This window comes from Coregonus lavaretus (genome assembly GCF_964263955.1).
Source record: "Coregonus lavaretus genome assembly, contig: HAP1_SCAFFOLD_3106, whole genome shotgun sequence".
Lineage (NCBI taxonomy): Eukaryota > Metazoa > Chordata > Actinopteri > Salmoniformes > Salmonidae > Coregonus > Coregonus lavaretus.
Genome location: NW_028158366.1, coordinates 16,530 through 40,786, shown reverse-complemented (window position 1 = coordinate 40,786; position 24,257 = coordinate 16,530). Strand labels below are relative to the sequence as shown.

At 46.1% G+C, this 24,257-nt stretch overlaps 1 protein-coding gene across 1 annotated transcript; it reads right to left on the bottom strand.

Annotated features, from left to right (window-relative positions):
* Nucleotides 1-5,238: 5,238 nt before the first annotated feature.
* Nucleotides 5,239-19,713, bottom strand: LOC311124093 (ephrin-B3-like; the record flags this gene model as incomplete). The annotated part of the gene is made up of 3 exons (XM_084198306.1): nucleotides 5,239-5,690; nucleotides 10,760-10,831; nucleotides 19,621-19,713. Coding segments are annotated over 3 exons (617 nt in total), but the record flags the coding sequence as incomplete, so codon positions are not given.
* Between the last annotated feature and the right edge of the window lie 4,544 nt (nucleotides 19,714-24,257).

Here is a 24,257-nt window from a genome sequence, read left to right as displayed (position 1 = left end):
GTCAGTGTAAGTGACCCCTCATTACCTAGTTAAATACCACAATCTTTGTGTCTGTGTTCCGACAGTGTGTGTGATGTGTGTGTGACGGTGTGTGTGTGTAATCTCCTCTCACAGGCCACAGTGTCGCAGCTGCATGGTCATCTCTCCCTAGGCCACCCTGGTGAGTTTGTGTCTGTCTGTCTGTCTGTCTGGGATCCAATCTGCTGGAGCTACCAGACGCCAACAGTTGCCATGGCAATGAGCCGAAAGGAGCACGGAAGGGGGAAGGAGGAAGATGGGGAGAGGGAAAAAAGGAAAGAAAGACAGAGGGGAGGCAGAGAGAAAGGTAAGGGGAATAGAGCAGAGAAGGGAGGGAAAGGAGAGGGGACTATAGAGAGAAAGGGAGTTGGTACAGAATGGGAGAAATAGAGAGAGAAAGGATGTTGGTACAGAATGGGAGAAATAGAGAGAAAGGGAGTTGGTACCGAATGGGAGTAATAGAGAGAGAAAGAATGTTGGTACAGAATGGGAGAAATAGAGAGAGAAAGGGAGTTGGTACAGAATGGGAGAAATAGAGAGAGAAAGGGAGTAGGTACAGAATGGGAGAAATAGAGAGAGAAAGGATGTTGGTACAGAATGGGAGAAATAGAGAGAGAAAGGGAGTAGGTACAGAATGGGAGAAATAGAGAGAAAGGGAGTTGGTACCGAATGGGAGTAATAGAGAGAGAAAGAATGTTGGTACAGAATGGGAGAAATAGAGAGAGAAAGGGAGTTGGAACCGAATGGGAGTAATAGAGAGAGAAAGAATGCTGGTACAGAATGGGAGAAATAGAGAGAGAAAGGGAGTTGGTACAGCTACATATGTTATGTCGATATGTTGCCAAGCAACACCCAACACTAACGAAGCTGGGGTAGATAACCGGTTGATAACACAACTGGGGGAACAGTGTGTGTGTGTGGACTGAATGGGTACCTTCATATAGAGGAACAATGAATGGACGCCTGCTGAGATAAACCCCTATAGGAGAGATAAGGTGAGAGACCTGACAGGGTCTATCCACAGGGTTACATCTGAGAGACTGGGCCTCACAGGAGTACATGAACTCTTCTATACACACACACACAAAGAACTTCACACTCCATCACACAATAATGAACTCACGACCAGATCAGAGTGGTGTTTAAACATTTTTTTTAATCAACATTTTTCCAAAGCAGGAATGTACTTGTTTTCCCCTCTCTGTAGGGGTGTGTTGGAGTATAGGAGGAGAGGAGGAGGTCGAGTGGGGTCATAGTGATGGGGGGATGGGGGGAGGAGAGGAGGAAAGGAGGGAGGGAGGGAGGGAGGGAGGGAGGGAGGAGGACACAAAACCCATCTCACACATTAGTGTACCAATACAGTCTCAACACGTCACGTACAAGAGCCAACCCGCTCTCTCTCGCCTCGACTCGCTGGCTATTGGCACAAAGAAACACACACAAACACACAGACACCACACACACCGAGAGAGGGGTGAGGGAGAAGGAGGTGTGCGTTTTTTACAAAACAGGAAACCTCTCTTTTCAAAATGAGGATCTAGCTAGCGTCCATGAGGAAAAGCACATTGAGAACAGTCAAAAGCAAACAGTGAAAGAGAGAAAGATAACCTTCTTGAAAAACATTGACCGACATGAAAACAAAAAAAGCTAGAGCTTTGAGTCCAGGAGGGAGATTCTTCCCAGAGAGATAGAGAAGAAAGGGGGATGGAGAGGGAGAAGAGAGAGACATAACCCACTGGGCACACAGTGGTTGAATCAATGTTGTTCCCACGTCATTTCAATGAAATTACGTTGAACCAACGTGGCATAGACGTTGAATTGATACCTGTGCCCAGTGAAGGAGCCATTTTGCAAAGGAGCATCTTCAGAGTAGCAACTCCACAAGTTCCAGAAAGAAAATCCAAGTGTTTATTTCTGTGGCAGCGGCCATCTTGGTCAAATAATGTAATTTGAGTGTTGGAGGATTCCAGAATTCAGACACCAGAATAGAGTTTGTAGTTTGGCTTTGAGGGTGTTTTTGAAGGTATATTCCTGTTGGTTGTTTATTTGTACTGTAGACAAGACAGACACACATACACACATCCCAAGATGATGGTAGAGCACACACAGATTGGGGTGAAACTTTCACCATATTTTTTCAACTTCTCTTAACACTTTCTAAGTTCAAAAAGTATAATGTGAACAGACACCACAGCATACAAATGATAGAGAGCAGGTGTAGTGGTAACACATTTAACAGCAATATTCCAAATGTAGCTTCTCATAACAGGTGTGCACATGAATAACACACACTTTGAGTGAAGCTTTTGGAACAAACACACCCCTGTTGAGCATGAAGAATATTTCAAAGTATGGCACAGTATCTATTGTCTATTTTGTGTGAGTATGTATGTATTCGCAGGTCGTTGTGGCTGTGTTGTTCTAACACTTGTCTCAACAATACAGCGGCTAGCCTATACAACATCACTTAACACACGGCACTTGAAAAAAGCTTTGTTTTAGAAAAAGGATGTGAAAACGGGTATCATTAGACAGGCTTATAGTGAGACTGACAGGAACTGTGTTTCAGGAGAAAAAAAACATACACATGCACGCAAACACACACACACACACACACACACACACACACACACACCGGGAGCACAAAACCTCTTTTCATCCTTCCGTCACACACAGAGGTTGACTTAATCATGGGGAGAAAGCCAGGACTGTGTCAAAAATAGGGAGCCACATGAGAGCAGTCAGTGTGTGTGGGTGTGTGTGTGTGTGTGTGTGTGTGTGTGTGTGTGTGTGTGTGTGTGTGTGTGTGTGTGTTGTGTGTGTTTGTGTGTGTGTGAAGCAGAGAGAGAGATGTAAAGAAAGCCAGACAGAGAGAGTGTGTGTGGTGTCGAATGCAATCAGTATGTATTTGTCCTCAGTATCTGTGTGTGTAAAATCAGCGTATACTTTTGTATGTGTGTGTGTGTGTGTGTGTATGTGTTTGACAGTAAAAGAGAATGTGAGAGGGATCAGTGTGTCTGCAGAGAGAGTGTGTGTCTGTCATTATAATCAGCTTAAAGAGTGTGCCTGAAATGTAAAGCTGTTGAGAGGTAAAAGGGCCGTGTGTCTGTCTATCTGTCAGTGTGTGTGCGTGTGCGTGTGTGTGTGTGTGTGTGGTAGATTAAATCTCTCCTCCTTATTCCACAGTGAGGTTGTCCCCCTGAAATCCATTTCAGCTGCGTGTCCGTTCCTCTCCTACCTCCCCCTAGGGTTCATCACTCCTTCTCAGCACTCCATTAAAGGAAAGACTCCTCTCCTCCGCCACAGTCACTGCTTTGCTCTCTCTATCCTTCCCAGGGATCCTTCTCTCTCATCTCTCAATTCAGCTCCCACCCCCCTCTTCTTCTTCCATATGTTCTCGCGCTCTTTCTCTTCCTTACTGTGCAATTCCTTCTTCAGTCTTTTCTCTTTCTTTTAACAAAAGTTCTGTATTCAGTCACTCTCTCTTCTCCCTAGACAGCGACTCCGGTTCACCTTCTTTCTTTTCATTTCATTTCATTTGGAACCTTCCCTGTTTATTTTCCCCCTTGCTTTTTCTTGTGTGTTCAAAAACACTTGAAAAAAAAACAACGTTTATAGATGGTTTCTACCTCAACAACTTCCACAAACGAGGTCTAAACTTCAAAACTACAGCATATTACAAGAACTATAAAAATATACATAGGGTTGGGAGGCCCAGAGGGAGACATGGAGGGAGGAGGCGATGAGAGAGAGAGGGAGAGACCTCAGTTCGCCAGGAAAAGAAAAACAAAGGGATGAAATTAATTTACAACTCAAAAGGGAAGGAAACAGGGTCAGGTTTCTAAAAAATAAACCAGCGGATAAAAAAGATCTAGCAGTAACAGAAGTGGAGCTTTACAAGTAGAGGAATAAAAGTGAAAAACAATAGAAAACAAGACGTCTAAAAATGATTTACTGGATATTCATATATATATAATCTATAAGTGTTGATAGCGATAAAAAAAATCACACTTTTTTCCTATATTCGCTCACTTTTTTGAGTTTTGGTTTTTAAGACAAGTCTAAAGAACAAACGCACACACGCACATTCTCTCGCACGTAGCGTATACACAGAGAAATACAGGCATACACACACACACACACACACACACACACACACACACACACTTACACACTGACACACACAATACAGGCATACACTTACACTAACTGCACACACACCTTTATGTGTGGCAGTGTCATAATTATTATCCTAGTCCCACACACACACACACACACACACACACACACACACACACACACACACACACACACACACAAGCACGCACACACATACATACGTTATTAAAATATACAAGAATCTGAATGTCACTAAGACGCAATTGGTCTGACCTCTGGCACCTGAGCCTGATCATGTGACCCCAGGCCGGCTTTCTGATTGGGCGAGAGAGTCAGAGGCCCCTGGTCCAATGAGAAACCATACACACACAAACAAACTAACTAACATCAGGGACACAGTCTATCTCAGGGGCCAGTCAGGGGCCAGTCTCGATAGGTCTGCTATAGGACAGGAGCACTGGAGATACAGACAGAGTTCTCTGGTTGGTTGGTAGTTGGTTTGTAGGTTTTCTAGGGTCCGAGTCCCATAAGGCCATGTTGTGGCGTCACTAGTGTGTGTTCTCTCCCACTAGCTTGGTGTGTGTTCTCTCACACTTGTCCTCATGGCGTATAGGGCGGGACTCTTCTCTTCAGCTCTGGATGGGGGGTTTCGATTCGCTGTGAGAAAGAAAGGGGAAGGAGCCCAGAGTCTCTTGTCATTGCTGTCCTCTTTAAAGGGGCCGGTGGGGGCTAGTGGTGGGGTTATATAATAAACCTTCCACACTCAGCTTAGTGACACAGTTGAGTGAAGAGTGGTGGGCGTACGGATGGCCTCTTCAGTAAGCTAGACACACACACCTGTGGCTGTGGTTGGGGTTGGATAGGGCTGTATAGTGGCCTAAAGATCTTCGTGGTTTTGGAGTAAGTCAGTGAGGGACTGTTGTAGGTAGGTTGTAGGTGGTACTGTACTGTATAGGACAGGGTATATTGTAGGTAGGTTGTAGGTGGTACTGTACTGTATAGGACAGGGTATATTGTAGGTAGGTTGTAGGTGGTACTGTACTGTATAGGACAGGGAAGGGTGGTAGTTGGTAGTACTGTAGGTTGTCATGGTGACTGCCTTCATACTTTGTAGTAGATGTTGGCTGGGCTCTGGGGGGGCATCTCCTGGACGATGTAGACGGGGTGGCCGTAGTCCCCGCTCACCTTCTCGTAGTGAGGGCAGTACGCCGAGTCCGAAGTCCGCAGCGGGATGATGATGTCACTGGGCTCCGAGCCGTTGTTATTCCCGCTCCCGTGGCCGCCACCGTGCCCGCCGCCGTGCCTCTTGGGGCTGGTGAGGGAGGACAGCGATAGGGGCGGGTGGTGGGACTCAGAGTGCTTGGCGTGTCGCCGCCGGTAACACACCACGCAGATCACCGCAGTGACCAGGAGCAGGAAGGCGGAGCCTCCTGCGGCGCCGGCGATGACGGCCACGTTGGAGGGGGGTAGGGGTCCATTCTCGCCACCCGTGCCTCCCGAACCACCACCGTCACTGCTAGGAACCCTGGGATGGGTGGCGTTCCCAGCACCACCTGTAAAATGACACAATAAAATGTTTACTTTAAAAGGATACTTCGGGATTTTGGCAATGAGGCCCTTTATCTACTTCCCCAGAGTCATGTGAACTCGTGGATACCATTTTTATGTCTATGCGTGCAGTTTGAAGGAAGGGCCTCATTGCCAAAATCCCGAAATATCCCTTTGTATTTCACTAACCTTTTACATTTCTTATGTTCAGTGTTGGTGGTAGGGATTAATATTTTCCAGAAAATCGGCCAAGTTTCAATGCTGGAAATAATTCATATTTACCAGAGAAACACCGAAAAAATTGGAAGTGCCCATTTAAAGCATTTAAAATCAAGTCACTATGCCAGGGTTCTCCCTTAATAAGAGGGGAGCTGCGCCACCTTGTCGGCTTGGCTGAGCCACTATGTAAAGATCTCAGAACAAATGAAATTGATATTTAGTAATGATAGAGTAACTTTGATCGCCAATGACATTGTTGTGAATTGCGAACCAGGCCGTTAGTAAATTCAGAGCGTTATCATGTTCCCCAATTAACTCAGCACATTTCAGCAGTAGGCCTAGGCTATCTCAACACAGAAGCGTGCTCAGGATGCACCGACTGCACCCTGAGTAGGCTATAACGTTGTCGAATCATACAAACTTTGTAACGGCAGTCAAACAAAAGTCAAATGACCAAACTTGCGAAGCTTGATAGATAACCTCCAACGAATGATAGAACATCTCATATATTTGGCTAGTTAATGATTATACAGATAGCAGATCAGCTCATGAATGAATAACGGGGAGATGAAGAGAGGAAATAGTTTAAATATCAAGGTATCTTAACAGGGACCAACTCTGTTCAAAAAAATATCCATATCTACTATCATACCGTTTGTTGATCACACATTCTCTACCGAAGCTCCCATATGGGCAGCAATACAAGACAGCGCAGAGAAGCGAGGGAAATGTTATAGCGGAGATACGTGCTTTGATAATGCAACCTATGGATTACAGAATAAAGTTAGGCATTTTCATGCGAGACAGGAGCAGGATTTTGGGTTTCAGTGGGATTGAGACTGTATAGGAAAATTGCCTAGGCTCTAGGACAGGAGAAGATAGAATTGTCCCTCATGCCTTTATGAATTGTTAACAGACCTAATGTCTGTGACAGAGATGCCTATCTAGTGAATTGTGCATAGGCCTATCAAATTTGTGACTGTCTGAAGAGTCACAATGACAGCTCAAAGAGGCACATGTTATTTAATAGGCTATTCTGTAAGGGTTTCCTGTAGGGTTTATTAACTGCATTTGGGTCGCGTGTGCAGTCCGGCAGTGTCAATTATACATGTGCTTTGAATTTATGGCGACTTTATGTGCCGTAAATACGCTAGGATAAAGGCTTCCAGGCGACAACCTGTTTGGATAATGTGCTATACATTTTTTTGCTAATTTGCTGCTGCGCATGTTGTATATTTTGTGGAATTGCATTAGTGTGACATTGTGGAAAACGTCATTTCCAGGGTCCTGTCATTGAATTCTTTCGGGAAATGTGAAAAGTGGTCCCGGGACAGTCCCGGGATCCCGGTTACCCATGTTAATCCCTAGTTGGGGGTAACGTGTTACAAAACTAATGCGGTTCAGTAATTATATTACTTTTGTGAGTAACGACAAGAAAAAGTCCTACATTCTAATATTATGTTCTATAAACTCTTTATGTACTGTAACTCAGTGTCGGAACCTACGTTTTGGCATGCCGTGCCTTTTCAGGGTGTAACCTCTTATATATACATATTACACGCCAATAAACAGTCTACACCACAGCAAGGTGACTAACAGTCTTCCTTCAGTTATAGTGGCAGAAACACGAAAGGCTAAACCAAGAGGAATGCAGCAAAAATGCAGCCAATGTGACCGTGACCATATGTGGTCTGTCTATTCACATGAATAAGTGGATGGCATTGGATATAAAGAGTGTTTGGAATGTTCCTCTGTGCCTGTGGAGAGGCCTACTGAGAGGCTGGCTCTGGTTAGAAGCTACAGCAACCTACAGTGTGTGGATCAAGGTAACACACTATATCCCTTAAGCCTAACAACGCTGTTTATGTAGCATTAGTGTTATACACATGAAGGAGCCCGAATGGTTGGGTGGTTTACACTGCGTCCCTAATTGCACCCTATTCACTATTTAGTGCACTACTTTTGACCAGGGCTCATAGGGTGTTGTGCAGAGCTCTGGTCAAAAGTAGTGCACTATATAAGGAATAGGGTGCAATTTGGGAAAAATCGGGGTCTCTATAGCTAGAGACCACACAGTTAGGCTGCCTGTTTGGAACCTGGTCCCAACCGCACGGTCCGACCACATGTACGGTTACAGCCCAGCAGGTGTCTGGTGGGTTTGGGACCCCTGTGAGGAGAGTTCAGGTTGACCGTGCGAATGTCGGTGGTGGCAGCGTTTAGGGTGGTAATGTGAAGCGCGGCAGTGGGATTGGGTTATCATTATTCTTGGCACATTTCCCCCTCATTTTCTCTCTCCTCCCGCTCTTATCTCGTCTTTTCCTCGCTCTGTGGCTCTCTCTCTCTTTCGGTCATTGTGGACATAATAACATCCCCCCCTCGGCTCGCCCTTTCCTCCCCCCTACTGCGAGCTCCCCTACCGCGTATGCAGGACTAACTGACTGACTGGCTGAGAGGCAAAACGCTAATACTAGTCGCCAATTCCGCTCTCCTCCTCTCGCTTTCTTCCCTCCCTCCCTCTCTCGTTCCCTCCATCCCTCCATTACCCAGACATCTCTCTCCATTACCACCTCCTCCTTTCACCAGCTCTTTCTATTATCATCATATTCTCTCATTCTCCCTCCCCTCTCTCCACACTCTCTTTCTCTTTCCTATTCAACAGTACAGTGCGCTTCTCTCCCTTTTTCAGTGTTTATGCTCTCTCTCTTTCAACAGCAAGGCCATCTTCTTCCCTTTCCTCTCTTCCCCTCTCACTCCCCTTTTCTGTCTTCGTGCTTTCTCCATTACTCTCCCTCTCCATCTCTCATCAGTTCTCTCATTTATACTTCACACTAGAGAAATGGCCTGTGTGGCAGCATCGCAAAATGGCACCCTATTCCCTTTATAGTGCACTACATTTGATTAAAGCCCTATGAGCCCTGGTCGAAAGTAGTGCGCTGTATAGGGAATAGGGTTTAGTTTGGGACACAACATATGTGTCTGGGACAGAACAACCCAGAAAACAAAGAACAGGTCAACAAGCTCCCTGCCATGACACAACGTCCCTCCCTCGACTCCTCTCCTCCGCTATCCTTTAATCTTCCTCTTCTATCATCACTCATCAGCTCCTCTCCTCTCCTCTCCTCTCCTCTCCTCTCCTCTCCTCTCCTCTCCTCTCCTCTCCTCTCCTCTCCTCTCCCCTAACTCCCTCTCCTCTCCTCCCCTCCCCTCCTCTCCTCTCCTCTCCTCTCCTCTCCTCTCCTCTCCTCTCCTCTCCTCTCCTCTCCTCTCCTCTCCTCTCCTCTCCTCTCCCCTATCTCCCTCTCCTCTCCCCTCCCCTATCTCCCTCTCCTCTCCTCTCCCTTATCTCCCTCTCCTCTACCCTCCCCTATCTCCCTCTCCTCTCCCCTATCTCCCTCTCCTCTCCCCTCCCCTATCTCCCTCTCCCCTCCCCTCCCCTATCTCCCCTCCCCTATCTCCCTCTCCTCTCCCCTATCTCCCTCTCCTCTCCTCTCCCCTATCTCCCTCTCTCCTCTATCTCCCTCTCCTCTCCTATCTCCCTCTCTCCTCTATCTCCCTCTCCTCTCCCCTCCCCTCCCCTCCTCTCCTCTCCTCTCCTCTCCTCTCCTCTCCTCTCCTCTCCTCTCCTCTCCTCTCCTCTCCTCTCCTCTCCTCTCCTCTCCTCTCCTCTCCTCTCCTCTCCTCTCCTCTCCTCTCCTTTCCTCTCCTCTCCTTTCCTCTCCTATCTCCCTCTCCTCTATCTCCCTCTCCTTTCCTCTCTCCTCTCCTCTCCTCTATCTCCCTCTCCTCTCCTCTCCCCTCCCCTCCCCTATCTCCCTCTCCTATCTCCCTCTCCTCTCCTCTCCTATCTCCCTCTCCTCTATCTCCCTCTCCTTTCCTCTCTCCTCTCTCTCCCTCTCCTCTCCTCTCCCCTCCCCTATCTCCCTCTCCTCTCTCCCTCTCCTCTCCTCTCCTCTCCTCTCCTCTCCTCTCCTCTCCTCTCCTCTCCTCTCCTCTCCTCTCCTCTCCTCTCCTCTCCCCTATCTCCCTCTCCTCTATCTCCCTCTCCTCTCCCCTATCTCCCTCTCCTATCTCCCTCTCCTCTATCTCCCTCTCCTCTCCTCTCCCCTGCCCTCCCCTATCTCCCTCTCCTCTATCTCCTCTCCTCTCCTCTATCTCCCTCTCCTCTCCTCTCCTCTCCTCTCCTCTCCTCTCCTCTCCTCTCCTCTCCTCTCCTCTCCTCTCCTCTCCTCTCCTCTCCTCTCCTCTCCTCTCCTCTCCTCTATCTCCCTCTCCTCTCCTCTGATTTATAATTTTCCTCTCCTCTCCTCTCCCTTCTCTCTGCGGACCAACAGAAACCAGGCCGCCCAAACTAACGACCATAATAACTCTTTCAAATTGCGCCCCCGGTCTCCCCCTCCTCCCCCTCCCTGGGCAGCTATTAGAGCCGTCGTTCCTCGCCTGCGCCACTTAGCTCTGAGGGGAGGAGAGGAGAGGAGGGGATGGACAGAGAGAGGGATGAGAGCGATGGAGGGATGGAATTAGATAGAGATCCCACAGATGTCGCCGGCTCGTATCCCCCATCTGTCGTTTTTTACTGTCCCTCGTTCTCTGTCGCTTCCTTCCTTTCTTTACTCACCTGCTTTTTTGGTCTTTTTGGGTGAAGTTTGTTCTCATGATGGTGTAAGTGTAAGTGGTCCTCTGTAGCTCAATTGGTAGAGCATGGCGCTTGTAACGCCAGGGTAGTGGGTTCGATCCCCGGGACCACCCATACGCAAAAATGTATGCACACATGACTGTAAGTCGCTTTGGATAAAAGCGTCTGCTAAATGGCATATTATTATTATTAAGTGTGTAAACTCCTCCACACCCCTCTTACCTGTATTTCTGGTGTTGGTACGGCCCGCACTTTGGTCTGGTTTGGCAGGTTTCGGGGGCAGTCCATAGGGGTCTGGCGGAAAGAAAACAGGGGTGTACCCCGGTCAAGATAACACAATCTCAAAGCAATATTTTATCAACATGAAAACAACCTCAAAACAGGTACACCAATAACAAGATCTCTGTGGTGCTAATGCAACACTCTGTGGCCCATTAAATGAAACTAAATATTGATCGTCCTCCAACGTAATTTTCTAAAAGAGCTATCCAACGAGATTAAAATAGGATACTTAAAGAGTTTCCATTTGTAAAATGACCACAATGAATATAAAACTGTAATAAAAGCCCATCATCTCCAATTACCACACCATCCCATCTGTCAGACATGTAATGCTAGGCTGCGTCCCTATGGGCCCTGGTCTAAAGTAGTGCACTATAAAGGGAATAGGGTGTCATTTAGGACATATACCTAATATCCTCTAGCCATGGCTATGACAGAGTTCCATGTAGATTTACTGAGACATAATAAATTGCTCTATTATGCTGAGTACACAGACTGTACAATGTACAGACACACGGACACACACACGGACACACCGACACACACACCGACACACAGTCTATGTGCAGAGCTATAATTCTACACTAACTGACATTTACGGAGGTCCATACACAGTGGCAGGTATTATTGGTCGACGGGCCCTCTGATGAAAGACAGCCAATCAGAACTTGGCATGAGGAGAGTTTGGATCAATATGACTGCTGGGGCTGCTGAGGGTGGACTTAGTGTGTGTGTAGGAAAGAAAGAGAGAGCGAGTGTGTGTGTTTCTCAGAACGTGTACGTTTCTAAAACTGTGCGGATGTATGTGTGTGTGTGTCTGCATGAGCGTGTGCCTGCGTGCAATGACAATCAATGTGTGTGTGAGTGTGTGTCAGAGCAGAGCTGAGCAGTGCTCCATATCTCATCAGGAATCTCTATGAGGTGGCACAGTGTTTGTTTAGATGACAAACAGAGCAGACATGACCTTTCAGACACACAACATATAACACAGAGAGAAGAGGAGGGGGGAGAGAAGGAGAGAGAGAAGGAGAGAGAGAGAGGGGGAGAGAGAGGAGAGAGAGAGAAGGAGAGAGGGAGAGAGAGGAGAGCGAGGGGGAGAGAGAGAGAGGAGAGAGAGGGAAAGAGAGGAGCGAGAGAGAAGATGAAAGGGAGAGAGAGAAGTAGAGAGGGAGAGAGAGAGAAGGAGAGATGGGGTGAGGAGGAGAGAAAGAGGTGGCGAGAGAGAAAGAGAGAGAGCGGGCAAGTAGGATGGAAGACAGAGAGCGTGGGGGAGGTATTGAGGGAGAAAGGGTGTGGTGGGGAGAGAGAGGGAGGTATTGATGGAGAGAGGGTGTGGTGGGGGAGAGTGGGAAGTATTGAGGGAGAGAGGGTGTGGTGGGGGAGAGAGGGAGGTATTGATGGAAAGAGGGTGTGGTGGGGGAGAGAGGGAGGTATTGATGGAAAGAGGGTGTGGTGGGGGAGAGGGGGAGGTATTGAGGGAGAGAGGGTGTGGTGGGGGGAGAGAGGGGGTGGAAGGAGCAAGGAAGATGGGTGGGGAGGGAGGGAGGGAGAGCTAGAGCGAAAGAAAGAAAAAGGGAGTGGGAGAAAGGGAGAGCAAGGGGGAGAACAAGAAAGGTGAAAGAGAGTCAATGATGCCGGTTTTCATTGAACCAGCAATGAAAGAAAGAGAGAGAGCGAGAGAAAGAAAGAAAATAGATATAGAGGGAGTGCTATGCTTCTCCTCCGGGTGGGCTGTGTGTGGAGAATGATGAAGCGATAGAGACAGCAGCAGCACTTCCCTCTCAGGAGAAGAGCTTCCACAATACGCACAACAACACAAAGAGCAGATAACACTGTTGGGGAAATGTGTGTGAGAGAGGAGGGAGAGGATTCTATTATGAGGGGAGTGTGAATGTGGGGTGGGGTGGGGTAGAGGAATGGGGGATGAAGGGGTGGGGTGTTCAGTGAGAATGCCTATGTGGGTAAAAATAAATGATGTGTGTGTGTATTAGTGCTGAGCGAGTAACCGGAATTTCTGTTATTTTTCTGTTTTTAAACAACTACAGTGGCTTGCGAAAGTATTCACCCCCCTTGGCATTTTTCCTATTTTGTTGCCTTACAACCTGGAATAATTTTTTTGGGGTTTGTATCATTTCATTTACACAACATGCCTACCACTTTGAAGATGCAAATTATTTGTTATTGTGAAACTATCAAACTTGAGCGTGCATAACTATTCACCCCCCCCAAAGTCAATACTTTGCAGAGCCACCTTTTGCAGCAATTACAGCTGCAAGTCTCTTGGGGTATGTCTCTATAATCTTAGCACATCTAGCCACTGGGATTTTTGCCCATTCTTCAAGCCAAAACTGCTCCAGCTCCTTCAAGTTGGATGGGTTCCGCTGGTGTACAGCAATCTTTAAGTCATACCACAGATTCTCAATTGGATTGAGGTCTGGGCTTTGACTAGGCCATTCCAAGACATTTAAATGTTTCCTCTTAAACCATTCGAATCAAATCAAATCAAATCAAATTTTATTGGCCACATGCGCCGAATACAACAGGTGCAGACATTATAGTGAAATGCTTACTTACAGCCCTTAACCAACAGTGCATTTATTTTTAATAAAAAAAGTAGAATAAAACAAAAAAGTGTTGAGAAAAAAAGAGCAGAAGTAAAATAAAATAACAGTAGGGAGGCTATATATACAGGGGGTACCGGTGCAGAGTCAATGTGCGGGGGCACCGGCTAGTTGAGGTAGTTGAAGTAATATGTACATGTGGGTACAGTTAAAGTGACTATGCATAAAAAATTAACAGAGTAGCAGCAGCGTAAAATGATGGGGTGGGGGGGTGGGGGGGGCAGTGCAAATAGCCCAGGTAGCCATGATTAGCTGTTTAGGAGTCTTATGGCTTGGGGGTAGAAGCTGTTGAGAAGTATTTTGGACCTAGACTTGGCACTCCGGTACCGCTTGCCGTGCGGTAGCAGAGAGAACAGTCTATGACTAGGGTGGCTGGAGTCTTTGACAATTTTGAGGGCCTTCCTATGACACCGCCTGGTATAGAGATCCTGGATGGCAGGAAGCTTGGCCCCAGTGATGTACTGGGCCGTACGCACTACCCTCTGTAGTGCCTTACGGTCGGAGGCCAAGCAGTTGCCATACCAGGCGGTGATGCAACCAGTCAGGATGCTCTCGATGGTGCAGCTGTATAATTTTTTGAGGATCTGAGGACCCATGCCAAATCTTTTCAGTCTCCTGAGGGGGAATAGGCTTTGTCGTGCCCTCTTCACGACTGTCTTAGTGTGTTTGGACCATGATAGTTCGTTGGTGATGTGGACACCAAGGAACTTGAAGCTCTCAACCTGTTCCACTACAGCCCCGTTGATGAGAATGGGGGCGTGCTCAGTCCTCTTTTTTTTCCTGTAGTCCACAATAATTTCCTTTGTCTTGGTCACGTTGAGGGAGTGGTTGTTATCCTGGCACCACATGGCCAGGTCTCTGACCTCCTCCCTATAGGCTGTCTTATCGTTGTCGGTGATCAGGCCTACTACCACTGTTGTGTCGTCGGAAAACTTAATGATGGTGTTGGAGTCGTGCCTGGCCATGCAGTCATGGGTGAACAGGGAGTACAGGAGGGGACTGAGCACGCACCCCTGAGGGGCCCCCGTGTTGAGGATCAGTGTGGCAGATGTGTTGTTACCTACCCTTACCACCTGGGGGCGGCCCGTCAGGAAGTCCAGGATCCAGTTGCAGAGGGAGGTGTTTAGTCCCAGGATCCTTAGCTTAGTGATGAGCTTTGAGGGCACTATGGTGTTGAATGCTGAGCTGTAGTCAATGAATAGCATTCTCACGTAGGTGTTCCTCTTGTCCAGGTGGGAAAGGGCAGTGTGGAGTGCAATAGAGATTGCATCATCTGTGGATCTGTTGGGGCGGTATGCAAATTGGAGTGGATCTAGGGTTTCTGGGATAATGGTGTTGATGTGAGCCATGACCAGCCTTTCAAAGCACTTCATGGCTACAGATGTCAGTGCTACGGGTCGGTAGTCATTTAGGCAGGTTATCTTAGAGTCCTTGGGCACGGGGACTATGGTGGTCTGTTTGAAACATGTTGGTATTACAGACTCAGTCAGGGACATGTTGAAAATGTCAGTGAAGACACTTGCCAGTTGGTCAGCACATGCTCGGAGTACACGTCCTGGTAATCCGTCTGGCCCTGCGGCCTTGTGAATGTTGACCTGCTTAAAAGACTTACTCACATCGGCTACGGAGAGCGTGATCACATAGTCATCCGGAACAGCTGATGCTTTCATGCATGCTTCAGTGTTGCTTGCCTCGAAGCGAGCATAGAAGTGGTTTAGCTCGTCTGGAAGTCTTGTGTCACTGGGCAGCTCGCGGCTGTGCTTCCCTTTGTAGTCTGTAATAGTTTTCAAGCCCTGCCACATCCGACGAGCGTCAGAGCCGGTGTAGTACGATTCAATCTTAGTCCTGTATTGACTCTTTGCCTGTTTGATGGTTCGTCGGAGGGCATAGCGGGATTTCTTATAAGCATCCGGGTTTGAGTACCGCTCCTTGAAAGCGGCAGCTCTACCCTTTAGCTCAGTGCGGATGTTGCCTGTAATCCATGGCTTCTGGTTGGGGTATGTACGTACGGTCACTGTGGGGACGACATCATCGATGCACTTATTGATGAAGCCAGTGACTGATGTGTTGTACTCCTCAATGCTATCTGAAGAATCCCGGAACATGTTCCAGTCTGTGCTAGCAAAACAGTCCTGTAGCTTAGCATCTGCGTCATCTGACCACTTTTTTATTAACCGAGTCACTGGTGCTTCGTGCTTTAGTTTTTGCTTATAAGCAGGAATCAGGAGGATAGAGTTATGGTCAGATTTGCCAAATGGAGGGCGAGGGAGAGCTTTGTATGCGTCTCTGTGTGTGGAGTAAAGGTGGTCTAGAGTTTTTTTTTCCTCTGGTTGCACATTTAACATGCTGGTAGAAATTAGGTAGAACTGATTTAAGTTTCCCTGCATTAAAGTCCCCGGCCACTAGGAGCGCTGCCTCTGGATGAGCGTTTTCCTGTTGACTTATGGCCTTATACAGCTCATTCAGTGCAATCTTAATGCCAGCATTGGTTTGTGGTGGTAAATAGACAGCTATGAAAAATATAGATGAAAACTGTCTTGGTAAATAGTGTGGTCTACAGCTTATCATAAGATACTCTACCTCAGGCGAGCAAAACCTCGAGACTTCCTTAGTATTTGATTTTGTGCACCAGCTGTTGTTTACAAATATACACAGACCGCCACCCCTTGTCTTACCGGAGTCAGCCGTTCTATCCTGCCGATGTAGCGTATAGCCCGCTAGTTGTATGCTGTCCATGTCGTCGTTCAGCCACGACTTGGTGAAACATAAGATATTACAGTTTTTAATGTCCCGTTGGTAGGATAACCGTAATAACCTTCTTCTCCGGCGCCATTATCGCGAGTGTTGCTTTAGCAGTATGCTTAGGGTCATTGTCCTGCTGGAAGGTGAACCTCCGTCCCAGTCTCAAATCTCTGAAAGACTCAAGAATTTCCCTGTATTTAGCGGCATCCATCATTCCTTCAATTCTGACCAGTTTCCCAGTCCCTGCCGATGAAAAACATCCCCACTGCATGATGCTGCCACCAACATGCTTCACTGTGGGGATGGTGTTCTCGGGGTGATGAGAGGTGTTGGGTTTGCGCCAGACATAGCGTTTTCCTTGATGGCCAAATAGCTAAATTTTAGTCTCATCTGACCAGAGTACCTTCTTCCATATGCTTGGGGAGTCTCCCACATGCCTTTTGGCAAACAACAAACGTGTTTGCTTATTTTTTTCTTTAAGCAATGGCTTTTTTCTGGCCACTCTTCCGTAAAGCCCAGCTCGGTGGAATGTACGGCTTAAAGTGGTCCTATGGACAGATACTCAAAATCTTCGCTGTGGAGCTTTGCAGCTCCTTCCACGGGGGACCAGTATGAAAAATGTATGCACTCACTAATTGTAAGTCGCTCTGAATAAGAGCATCTGCTAAATGACTAAAATGTAAATGTAAAATGTTATCTTTGGTCTCTTTGTTGCCTCTGATTAATGCCCTCCTTGCCTGGTCCGTGAGTTTTGGTGGGCGGCCCTCTCGTGGCAGGTTTGTTGTGGTGCCATATTCTTTCAATTTTTTAATAATGGATTTAATGGTTCTCCGTGGGATGTTCAAAGTTTCTGATCTTTTTTTATAACCCAACCCTGATCTGTACTTCTCCACAACTTTGTCCCTGACCTGTTTGGAGAGCTCCTTGGTCTTCATGGTGCCGCTTGCTTGGTGGTGCCCCTTGCTTAGTGGTGTTGCAGACTCTGGGGCCTTTCAGAACATTTGTATATATACTGAGATCATGTGACAGATCATGTGACACTTAGATTGCACACAGGTGGACTTTATTTAACTAATTATGTGACTTCTGAAGGTAATTGGTTGCACCAGATCTTATTTAGGGGCTTCATAGCAAAGGGGGTGAATACATATGCACACACCACTTTTACGTTATTAATTTTTTAGAATTTTTTGAAACAAGTTATTTTTTGCATTTCACTTCACCAATTTGGACTATTTTGTGTAGGTCCATTACATGAAATCCAAATTCAAATCCATTCAAATTACAGGTTGTAATGCAACAAAATAGGAAAAAACACCAAGGGGGATGAGTACTTTTGCAAGGCACTGTAATTGACGTTGGTTCAGTTATTTGAATTCCATTTTGCGGCCTCCCGGGTGGCGCAGTGGTCTAAGTGAGGTGTCACTACAGACCCGGGTTTGATCCCAGGCTGTGTCACAGCCAGCCGTGACCAGGAGACCGATGAGGCAGTGCACAATTGGCCCAGCGTCGTCCGGGTTAGGGGAGGGTTTGGCCAGCCGCGATTTCCTTGTCCCATCGCGCTCTAGCGTCTCCTTGTGGTGGGCCGGGCGCCTGCAAGCTGACTTTGGTCGCCAGCTGGACATTGTTTCCTCCGACACATTGGTGCGGTTGGCTTCCGGGTTAAGTGAGCAGTGCGGCTTGGTAGGGTCGTGTTTCGGAGGACGCATGGCTCTCGACCTTGGCCTCTCCCAAGTCCGTAGGGGAGTTGCAGCGATGGGACAAGACTGTAACTACCAATTGGATATTACGAAAAAGGGATACAGAAAAAACATTTAAAAAACCAACATATATTTTGTTAGTTTTTTTCTGTGAGCTCAATACGCACATTGCACAGATCCAGCCTGAACTGTGCGATGTAGTATGGAGTTGTAGTTTCCAACAGGCCAATATTCTACATAGTTTAGCGCATAAAATGTGGTAATGAACTACAATGACCACAATCCATTCCACATCCTACTTGTCCGGTCAGTTTTTTTTTTTTACGTCTGCTACAGGAGAGTAAAAAATGCGAGATTGTGAGGGGATATAGAGAGCAGCTGTTGCTTCGCGAGGTAACTCTACCTGAAAATTCATTATCTAAGTGATTGATAGTTGGTATTCAGCAGTCATAAAGGTATGCCTTATATACTTTGAAGAACTACAAAATAGTGATTTTGTCAGACAGCATAGGCAGCAGCTCTATACAGATGAGATGATGACTTGGAATGAAATAAAAGTCATCAATAAAACAAATGTAATATACACAACAACTTAAATATTTTATTAAAGTAAATGTGAATAAATAATGGTTAATAAGTGATAAGCAGTAATGGACAGTCACTACCATCTTGGTACTTTCATTAATAGTTTAATTATGTGTTGTTACAGCATTCAACCCAAATAATCAAAACCGATATCGAAAACCATGATTCTTTTTTAATAATTGAACCGACACTGAACTGACCTCAAAAAGCACTAATCGCTCAGCACTAGTGTGTGTGTGTGTACATTTCTACTGACTGCTGTATTTATTTGTGTGTTTCCAATCATGTATGAAAATATGTGTATGTCAGAGAAAGTGTGACTTTCATCTAAAACATTGTCCCCTCTCCGTCACCCAAGGGCACCAGTAGCAGCAGAGCCATTAGCAGGGCCTGTGGTGTTTATACCCAGAAAGAGCAGCCTACTCCCTACCGTGTGAGCAGCCAGGTCACCCATGAAACAAGTCAGTATTCAACGTCCATCCATGTCTGAGGATGTCGGGAGATGACGTGGAAACCGGCCACTAGGAGCAACAGTGAGCGCTGTTACCTTCAGGTAGGTTTAAGCATCTGCCTCTGATTCCGATGGTTGCACGTTTAGTTTTTGAGATTTTTGTTTTAAGCCAATCACAAACCTTAACCCTTACCTTAACCATTCAGAGTTAATGCCGTAAGCATCTGCCTCTGATTCCGAAGGTTGCAAGTTCGAATCCAGCGATACAAAGTCATTTTTTAGATTTTTGTTTTAAGCCTATCCTAAACCTTAATCCTTACCGTAACAATTTGGAGTTAATGCCTAACATTAACCCTAACCTTAAAAATGTGGAGTTAATGCCTAAACTTAAACGGAGTTAACCTTAAACACAAATTTGACGCTTGCAACAACTTCGAAATTTGACGTTTGAGAAACATGGATGAACGTCTAATTCTGACGTGAGACTGTGAGAGCTAGTTGGTATGAGCGGGCATAGAGAGCCAGTACCAGAGAGAATAGTGGTGTTTAGTGTGTTAGTAAGTGAAGTCAACAGGCCTCATTAGAGCTGTGTGATCCTGGCTGCTCCTCTCTTCCAGCTCTCTAATCAACACTAATACACTCAGAGGAGAATATAGTAGTCGGTGTGTGTTTTTCACTGTGTGTGTGAGATTCAGTACTCACTCTGTCCCACTTTAAGGACCACCTTCATGCCCTGCGTGGCACACACTCCTCCCCTCATACTCTCTAGACCCTGGCGCGTTCCATCTGACGTGGCTGGATGGGGAACAACATAGAACAAATTAGGAGGAGTGTCACACATACACACACACACATATACACAAATTAGAACATATAAGGGATGTGTGACACACATACAATAACCCCCCCCACCCCCCACCCCACTCTTCCTTTCACAATGCCTCCCATTCATACAGCCAAACCATTCTACCCAACCAAAGGATAAGTGACATTTGCAGACGTAGTGATTAAACTCACACAGAAGCTGTGAAATGTCACAGTCCTACATGATGGAAGGCTTTTAATAGGTGCTAAGGTCTCGGCCCAGCGGATCTCATTTAACGGCCTACTGACTGAGCTCTGTGGACTCAATCACTAATTCACACTAATTAACTTCAATAAACTACCCTGATATAGAAATATGCTATTTAGACTGGACTAACACACTGGAGGATAGAGAGATGGGCTTGTAGCTCCAGACTAGATGATGATGATGATGTTGATGATGATGAGTATTATTATTATTATGAGGAGACGATAATCATCTCATTAGAAAATTGATTATTCATGATATAAAATGGAGAAATTCACATCTGTGATAAGTAATGGAACAGTATATAGTATGGTCATTTAGCTGATGCTTTTATCCAAAGCAATTTACTTGTGTTTAGTACAGATTTTTGGTATTTGGCACGAGGGTTTCGAACCCACAACCCTGGTGTTGCAATCATCATGCTCTTATCCAAGTTAGCCAGCAGAACCACCAAACCGGCTCTGCTCATTAGAGAACTGTCCAGGCCGGGAGAGGAGTGGGTAAGAGGGGTGAGAAGTTGGGGGAGTATAGGTGGGGAGGAATAGAGAGGATCGATATTGTCACACCTCTGTACAGACTAATGTAATCCATAGGCTGAGTCTAAACTCATTTACTGAGAGAAGAGAGGGGTGAGGCGTGAGGAGAAAGGATGAGAGCAAATTCGGAGAAATGCAGAAAACAGACATACAGTGGGGGAAAAAAGTATTTAGTCAGCCACCAATTGTGCAAGTTCTCCCACTTAAAAAGATGAGAGAGGCCTGTAATTTTCATCATAGGTACACGTCAACTATGACAGACAAAATGAGGGGAAAAAAATCCAGAAAATCACATTGTAGGATTTGTAATGAATTTATTTGCAAATTATGGTGGAAAATAAGTATTTGGTCAATAATAAAAGTTTCTCAATTCTTTGTTATATACCCTTTGTTGGCAATGACACAGGTCAAACGTTTTCTGTAAGTCTTCACAAGGTTTTCACACACTGTTGCTGGTTATTTTGGCCCATTCCTCCATGCAGATCTCCTCTAGAGCAGTGATGTTTTGGGGCTGTCGCTGGGCAACACAGACTTTCAACTCCCTCCAAAGATTTTCTATGGGGTTGAGATCTGGAGACTGGCTAGGCCACTCCAGGACCTTGAAATGCTTCTTACGAGTCCCTGGCGGCGTAGTGTGTTACTGATGGTAGGCTTTGTTACTTTGGTCCCAGCTCTCTGCAGGTCATTCACTAGGTCCCCCCGTGTGGTTCTGGGATTTTTGCTCACCGTTCTTGTGATCATTTTGACCCCACGAGGTGAGATCTTGTGTGGAGCCCCAGATCGAGGGAGATTATCAGTGGTCTTGTATGTCTTCCATTTCCTAATAATTGCTCCCACAGTTGATTTCTTCAAACCAAGCTGCTTACCTATTGCAGATTCAGTCTTCCCAGCCTGGTGCAGGTCTACAATTTTGTTTCTGGTGTCCTTTGACAGCTCTTTGGTCTTGGCCATAGTGGAGTTTGGAGTGTGACTGTTTGAGGTTGTGGACAGGTGTCTTTTATACTGATAACAAGTTCAAACAGGTGCCATTAATACAGGTAACGAGTGGAGGACAGAGGAGCCTCTTAAAGAAGAAGTTACAGGTCTGTGAGAGCCAGAAATCTTGCTTGTTTGTAGGTGACCAAATACTTATTTTCCACCATAATTTGCAAATACATTCATTACAAATCCTACAATGTGATTTTCTGGAGAAAAAAATTCTCAATTTGTCTGTCATAGTTGACGTGTACCTATGATGAAAATTACAGGCCTCTCTCATCTTTTTAAGTGGGGGAACTTGCACAATTGGTGGCTGACTAAATACTTTTTTCCCCCACTGTAAGCATACTCCTCTCTCTTTCTACCTCTCGCCTCCCTCTCTTTCGGTTCACGCCTCAAGGGCAGACCTTTGCTTTTCTCTCTCTTTGGCTTGAGGCTACAGATGAACGTGTTGGATGGTGAGGAGAGATGGGAGCGAGGGAGAGAGAGAGAGAGAGGTGTGAAAGAAGAGAGCCTTACTCATCCCACCTCCCGATCTCTCCGTCTCTCCTGCCAGCCTGTGAGTGTTGGGAAGCGTAAAAGGAGGAGAGACAGGAGCGAGAACAGCAAAGGGCAAGGACATCAAGATGGAGGGATGGGAATTAGAAAGGAGAGACCGGCTGAACGGGAGGAGAGGAGAAAGAGAAAATGGAGTGGGGAGAAAGGGACACCGATGGAGGTAAAAAAAAAGAAAAGGACCGAAAGGCTGGAAAAGGACAGAGTGAAAGAGAAGAAGAGAAATCATAGTTTTGGGAGTTGAATGGAGAAGACACCGAGATCATAGGAGCAAGGGGAAACTGAGGGAGGGAGGAGAGGGACACTGATCGTTTATGACAAGCTGTTGCTGACATGACTGAGGCACTAGACTATGAGAAGGGATAGAGAGAGCATGAGAAAGAGAGAGCGAGGGGGGTTTAGAGAGAGCAAGACATAGAGTGAGAGAGAAAGAGAGAGGGAGGAGAAAGAGACGACTTTAAGCTGCTGTCACTTATTGTAATGGTTGAAAAGAACGCGAAGAAAAGGGAGCGATGTAAGAGGGGGATAACGAAGGAAGCAGTAGCTATTTAGTCTTCACCACATCACTTTGGAACAGAGAAAAAGGAGAGAGAAATAGCAGGAGAAGAAAAGGCGGAACGTGACGATGGGGTTTGGGGGTGGAGGAGGAGAGGACACAGTAACTTGGGATGAGCTGAGAGAGGAGAGAGAACAGCGGAAGGGAGGGAGGGAGGGAGGGAGGGAGGGAGGGAGGGAGGGAGGGATGAGTAATTGAGACAATGATCAGCAGTGATGGGGAGTTGTAGAGCACTCGAGGACGCCACCCTCTTCCTCCGGCGAAAAATAGAAGGGAGCGAAAGACGACCAAGTTGAAAAACGGAATGAATGAAATAATACCACAGTCAACCTCAATCAGCCGGCACAGTCTGCGCCAGAGTAGAGCTTTAGACAAGTGTGTATCGTGAGTGGGTGTATGAGTATGTGTGTGTGTGTGTGTGCAGCCTGTCTGCCTGAGTGTGTCTGCTTCTGTATGTGTGTCCAAGTCTTTCTCCGACTAGACCAGACCCATTACAGATAAAGTATAACAGGTATAGGATGCGTCCCAAATGGCACCCTATTCCCTCTATCATGCACTACTTTTGATGCAGCCATTAAGTCTGAATTACAGTCTGAATACAGTCTAAATACATTCTGAATAGTCTAATAGTCTAATACAGTTTGATACAGTCTAATACAATCTGAATACAGTCTGAATACAGTCTGAATACAGTCTGAATACAGTCTGAATACAGTCTTCCTATGGAGCTGGAACCCAGTTGAAGGAGAAGCATCAACAGTGCAGTAGTATATAACAATTCACAACGATACACACAAATCTAAAAGTAAAAGAATGGAATTAAGAAATATATAAATACTAGGTGGAGCAATGTTGGTTTGGCATTGACGAAAATACAGTAGAATACAGTATATACATATTGCATGTTGTCAGATGAAAGTAAATGAGGATGAGAAGGAAGAGGCGCGGAGCGAAAGAGCAGATTAAAGGACAAAAAATAAGAAACAAACAAAGTGAGGGAACAAAGACAAGGGATCTGAGCCAAAACGAGCGTGCTGCCTACATGTAGATGGTTGTGTATCTCTCCCACGCTCTCCGCTGGTGTTTGTGATGGCGTATGTGTGACGCGCCGTTGCTGTCTAGAGTAATGAACGTAATATGACACACACACACACACACACAAACATGGAACACACATTAAGTAAGGAGTGATGGTGTGTGTGTAAGTATATGTGTGTGTGTGTGTGTGTGTGAGACGTGCTTCCATCTGTACAAATAAACATGAAACCATTGGCATCTCTTAGTTTCAGTTGTTTGGTCTCTTGACCACATTTCCAGAGTATGTTATAACAAAGCTTGTCTCACACAAATGCTGAGGAAGGCACGCTAGCTGTGTGTGTGCACGTGCATGTGTGTGTTCAGACATATTGTCCTAAGAATAATTCAATCAACAAAACTACATTACTATACTGTAAGTGATTGTTGGACCTTTTTTCTTGGATAGGAACAAAGATTTAATAACCTCTGTCTGACACATTAAGCTGTGTAGTCAAACAGTACTGCATGTTTCACCCTGAAAAAGCATTATTTTGATCCATAACCTAAGCCAAGATCTAACTGTGTCACTCTTTCTTTGCATACATTCCGCCAACCTCGAAATACA